At 55.9% G+C, this 5,506-nt stretch overlaps 1 protein-coding gene across 2 annotated transcripts; it reads right to left on the minus strand.

The window, feature by feature from the left end:
* Positions 1–1,227: 1,227 nt before the first annotated feature.
* On the minus strand, positions 1,228–4,673 carry RASSF10 (Ras association domain family member 10). Of its 2 annotated transcripts, none has more exons than XM_079309239.1 (2): positions 2,853–4,673; positions 1,228–2,487 (listed from the first exon to the last, which is right to left on the minus strand). In XM_079309239.1, exon 1 carries the CDS (start codon positions 4,555–4,557, stop codon positions 3,244–3,246), a length of 1,314 nt encoding a protein of 437 aa, XP_079165365.1. In that variant the 5' UTR covers positions 4,558–4,673; the 3' UTR covers positions 1,228–2,487; positions 2,853–3,243. The 2 variants fall into 2 exon arrangements, with proteins under 2 accessions (XP_079165365.1, XP_079165364.1); XM_079309238.1 differs by having other exon boundaries at positions 1,228–2,510; positions 2,796–4,673.
* Positions 4,674–5,506: the final 833 nt, after the last annotated feature.

The raw sequence follows: 5,506 nt of genomic DNA on the forward strand, positions 1-5,506 counted from the left end.
TTAAAGGCTGCCTGAAACTAAGGCCTGCTGCTACTCTGATTTATATCTCCTGGACAAAGCTGTTGATTTCTGTAGGTATTGTCTGAGAAAAGCCTGGTGGCCTCAGTCCATGATGATTCCTTTGGGAAGCAGGCTGTTGAACAGATAGGGCAACCTGATACTAGACACAATTTACATAAATTCTGGTGCCGTTAGGGTTTTATTTAATTCAGGGCTACCTGCATCTGTCTTAGGAAAAGAGGAAGATTAAGTTGGAATTGGCTCTGAAATATGGAAGAGAATGGTATTAAAGCATCCCCAAACCTGTGTTTGTTGGAACTTTCACCTCTCTCCTGGTGATGCCAGAAGGTGGATTTCCATGTGTTGATCATGGTTTTTTTCTGCTGCTATCTGTCTCTCCCATTCTGTCTGAACTGCAGAGGAGATAAAATATCCTGCCCTTCTACCTGTGATTCTGAATCAGCTCTCCTAACCCTTGGCTATGTGCCCAGTAAAGCCCAGAGCCAAATTCCCTGACAAGCATCCTGTGGCTTGTCTCTATTATCTGAGTGAGGATACACAAGCCCAGAAGAAGGGAAAGAAGTGCCTGCTCCAATGCAAACAGTGATTTTCTCCTCTTTGCTAATGTTTTAATAGTGGTTTGAGAGCAGTAGGGATTTGTGAAGATGTTGGAGTTCAGTCTGTGAGCCTCTTGCACTTGTAGCTGTTTAAACACCAAATAAATTTACTGAATTTCATACGTACAATATAAGAACATGCTCCAATAGCTGTTTCTAAGAATTCCCTCTAGTTGCCACTGCCACCTGCAGCATTCTCAGCCCTGTCCTCAGGGGCCAGGGGCCAGCAGCTCTGCAGGGCCATGATCTTATTTGGGCTATAGGGAAGCCAAAAGTGGGTTTGTCTGGTTTCATGGACTTTCCCAGCTGAGGATGAGCAGGCAGGGCAGCAGTGGGACTCCCCCACCCCCAGCTTGTTCTTTGGCTCTGCTTCCATCAAAATCCAAATTCCTCACCCTGGATGTGTGCTGGTGCTTCTCAGTGCCATTGCACTGCCCCTGCAGTGGCCAGAGCTGAGGACATTGCCGTCAGAAAGCAAAGGGACAATGACATGACATCATCCCTTGGTGCATTTTTCTGCTTGCTTTGCACACAAAGCAACACCACAGAATCCCAATCCTGGCACCATTTTTAAATCACACTCAATTGGGAACACTTGCTTAGCCTTATTAAGAGTTTTATTAGCTCTAAAAATAGGTTCTTAAATATTTTCCAAGGTTGACTAAAGTAAGAAAAACAATTATATAATCAGTGTTTAAAATAAACTGCAGTTTGTTACAGCTGAAACCCATTCAGTGTAATAGCATTTATCAAGAGTCATAGCATATAGAAAATTGTACAGCTACAGCCTCTGCAAATCCACAGGCAGCATTTCTCTGCTTGCTTTCAAACTGAGCAGCTCCTGAACTTAATTTTCTGATGTCCATCAGAATTCTTACCAACAAGAGCACTGCAAGAGTGGAAGGTGGTCTTTGGGTAGAAGGCTGCAAGGTTTATAATGAAAATAAAGAACTGGTCTATTGGTGTATACCCTTCTTATATATAATTTCATATTGTTAAATGAAAGCTTTTATAAATAATCTTACATAAATAATAATCTCAGAAGTTTTAAAAAGTTCCCACCATCAGTCGAACCTGACCCAACATTCTCTGGTCTTTCACTGCTTAAACTATTTCTGCAATTATTCTGGAATACAAGAATCCCTAATGTCTCTTACTGCAAGAGCAGATCATATATTTTGGGCAAGAGTCAAGCTGCAGAGTTAGATATGGCAGTGAAGTGAAATGCACGTTACAGCTGATGGCTGCTTTTTTTTTTTTGTTTTGGTTGTTTTATTGGAATAACAGAAAAGATCAAGCTGTAGTGCAGGTAGGGCTTGAGTCATGCGTTTATCACTGCATCTCTTGGCCTGATATGAACTATGTCATTAAAAATGGTAGCTCAAGCTGATTCTGTACTCAGTTTATCTACAACCAAGCTCAGCCAAAGACCAGCTAGCCTAGTGAAAAAACGTAGTTGAAGGCTGTGTGCATACAGGCACCGCTAATTGCCTCCCAGGACTGTCAAACGACTACAGAATTCTCAGCACTGCCTTTCAACAAAGCACTCTTATCTACGCATAAGGAAGGGCACGACGCAGAGCAGAGTTAATACATATTAACCTATGTCTTGATTTAGTTGGTTCTTCAGAAAAAGAGAGAAAGGAAGTGATTTATCACCCCTTTTCGTTGCCAAAAAGAACTGCAGTCCCGTCCAAAGGCTGGAGATCCCAGTGTCAGTAGGACTGGCACCTCTTTTCCTCCGTAGTGCTTGAGTGATCATCAGCAGCTTTGGTGTCGCGATTTTTGTCTGTAAAGGAGCCGGGTGCCGGCCAGCAGAGCCCAGTCTAACCCAGCACCGGCCACCATCTGACCCTGCAATGCCGAGAAGCTGCTCGGGAGATGCTGATCCCCCTTGGGAGATGCTGGTCCCCATTCGGGAGATGCTGGTCCCCATTCGGGAGATGCTGGTCCCCATTCGGGAGATGCTGATCCCCACTCGGGAGATGCTGATCCCCCTCGGGAGATGCTGATCCCCCTCGGGAGTTGCTGAACCCCCTCGGGAATTGCTGATCCCCCTCGAGAGATGCTGATCCCCCTCGGGAGTTGCTGAACCCCCTCGGGAGTTGCTGATCCCCCTCGAGAGATGCTGATCCCCCTCGGGAGATGCTGATCCCCATTCGGGAATTGCTGATCCACCTCGGGAGATGCTGATCCCCCTCGAGAGATGCTGATCCCCCTCGGGAGTTGCTGAACCCCCTCGGGAGATGCTGATCCCCCTCGGGAGATGCTGACCCCCCTCGGGAGATGCTGATCCCAGCTCAGGAGCGCTTTGCTCGTGAAGAGCTCACCCGGAGCAGCCTTGGACAACAGCGTGGGCAGCCGGAGTGTTAGAAGGCCCGGCTAGAGAAGCTTCGGAGGGACGCACGCGATTTTAAGCAGCGAGCAATCCCAGACGCGAACGAAACACAAACACGCCGTGGGTTTTCTCTTCCTTAGATAAAAGCACCGGCGAGCCAGCCCGAGCGCTGCCCGCGGATGACTAGTCCGAACAAGTTGCAACTGCAGAACTCAAATTAAAATGTTTCCTGCGCGCAGACCGCCTCCCGCGCCGGGAGTTTCCGCGGTGCCCGGTGCGGGGCGGGCGCTACACGAGGGACTCGCAGACGGGCAGCGAGTCCGAGTCCTGGCTGTGCATGGAGCTCAGCCCCGTGTCCGAGTCCTCGTCGTTGTCGGCGCGCTCTTTGCGCAGCCAGCCGCCCGCCGGCCGCGCCCCGCACGGCTCCGCCGCCCCGCACGGCTCCGCCGCCGCCTCCGCCACCTCCAGCGTGCCCAGCGTCTCCAGCAGCCGCTGCAGCTCCCGCTCCTTGTCCTCCCACGCCCGCTGCGTGCAGTCCAGGTCGCTCTTGACGGCCTCCAGGTCGGTGCTCAGCTTGAGCCCGATGTACAGGCTGGTGCTCAGCTGCGTGCGGACCCGCTCGTGCTCCAGGTGCAGCTCGCCCTGGCCGCCGCCGCCGCTCAGCTCGGTGGTGTCGCAGTCCGTGTCGGCCTGCCCGGGCCCCGCCGCCAGCTCCAGCTCCTCCCGCCGCCGCTTCATCCAGCGCTCGTTGAGCTCCTGCTGGATCTCGGCGGCCAGGTGCTCCAGCAGCTCCTCCTGCTGCGCCCGCTGCTCCTGCAGCTGCAGCACCTCCTCGCACTTCCTGGCGTAGTCCTCCTCGGGCCGGCCCGGCTCCCGGCCCGGCTCCCGGCCCGCCTCGGGCTCGCCCGTGCCCACCAGGTAGGTGTCCTGCACGTAGTTGACGCCGTGCCGCTTCATGCGGTCCAGGTGGATCTTGGCCTCGTACCTGTCGATCTCGCGGTCCAGCTCTCGGAGCCGCTGGATCTGCTGCCGGATGGTGTGGTCCTGCGACAGCACCAGGTGCACCAGCGTCTCCATCCTCTCGGCCGACGAGGCCTCCCGGGCCAGCGGCTGCTGCCGCCGCTTGTTGATCTTGGCCAGCTTGCGGAAGGCTTTCCGCACCACCCGGCGCTGCCGCTCCTGCGTGAGCGCCAGGCTGGCCCGGGCCGCCCCCAGCCCGCGGCCGGGCCGCTCCCGGCTCAGCACCACCCGCGCCTCGGCGCTGCGCGGCCCCGCGTTGGGCAGCGAAGCCTCGCTGCGCACCAGCACGAAGCGCACGTTCTCCTGCTCGTCGCCCCACGCCACCCAGAGCCGCAGGATCTTCGTCTTGTTGGGCAGGATCCTCTCGAAGCCGCGCCACTTCTCCACGATGCAGTAGGAGTGCGGCGGCCCCGACAGCATCCCCCCGGCGGGCTCGGGCGGCGCCGGGCGCTGCCGCCGGTGGTGGCTGTCCTCCAGCAGCACCCGCACCACGTCCGAGCAGGTGGTGCGCCGGGACAGCCCGGAGATCAGCTTCTCCTCCTGGCAGATCCACACCGAGATCTTCCTCTCCTCGGGCTCCATCGGGGGCGGCTGCGGGCGGGCGGCGGGGGCGGCGGGCTCAGCGCTGGCCGGGCAGCAGCTCCATGGGGAGGGAGCGCTCGGCGCTGCCCGCCCGGCTCCGGCGCGGCCGGGATGCTCTGCCGTCCCCTCCCCGCCCGCCGCACCCCGCCCGGCCGCTCCACCCCTTCCTGCCCGGTGCGGGGCTGGGAGAGCCGGCCCGGTCCGCCCTCTGTCCGGTGCGGGGGTGGCAGAGCCGGCCCGGTCCGCCCCGGTCCGCCCCGAGCCCCCGCGGTCACGGAGCCGCCGCTGCGCGCACTTCGGGGCGCTCCGTGCCCTCCTCCTCCTCCTCCGTGCGAGCCAGCGGCGTCGGGGATCTTCCCAAAGTGCCGAGGGACAGGAGCGAGCCGTGGAGCTTCAAAGGGAAAGCCAGAACTAGTGAGGAATTTCCAGTTTTAGTAAATCGTCCGCCTGTAATTAGGAAACTCGTGTTTGTGAAGCGCTTCGCAGATGAAATATGCAAAGGACGGGGATGTCTAAGCGTTATTAAAATACTAGCTGAGCCAGATTTTAATGGGAGCTTGCTGCCTGCTTTGGTGGGAACGGGATCGGTCTCGGAGTGCGGATTAAAAGGAGAAGATGTGAAAAATAGTAATAAAACGCAGGGCTGTGGCACTGATTTTCACTGATTGCATCGCAGGGTTCGCGGACCCGGGCTTATCTAAGTGATTTAAAAGTGCTATAATGGGCAAGGAAGGAAAACTCTCTCAAACCTGAAGGCTGACCTGTAGCTTCCGAGGGATTTTTAGAGCCAATAAAATCGCTGTGCCGTGCAGAGAGGGTTTTGCCTGGCTCCGGTTTGTGCTGCAGCCGGTGGAACAGAGCAGTCATGGCATTGCAGCCTAACTCCTGCCATTCTGCTGTTGGGAACAGCGGAGCTGGGGCACACCAAACAACCAGGGAACTATCGTGT

Source organism: Erithacus rubecula (genome assembly GCF_903797595.1).
Source record: "Erithacus rubecula genome assembly, chromosome: 6".
NCBI lineage: Eukaryota > Metazoa > Chordata > Aves > Passeriformes > Muscicapidae > Erithacus > Erithacus rubecula.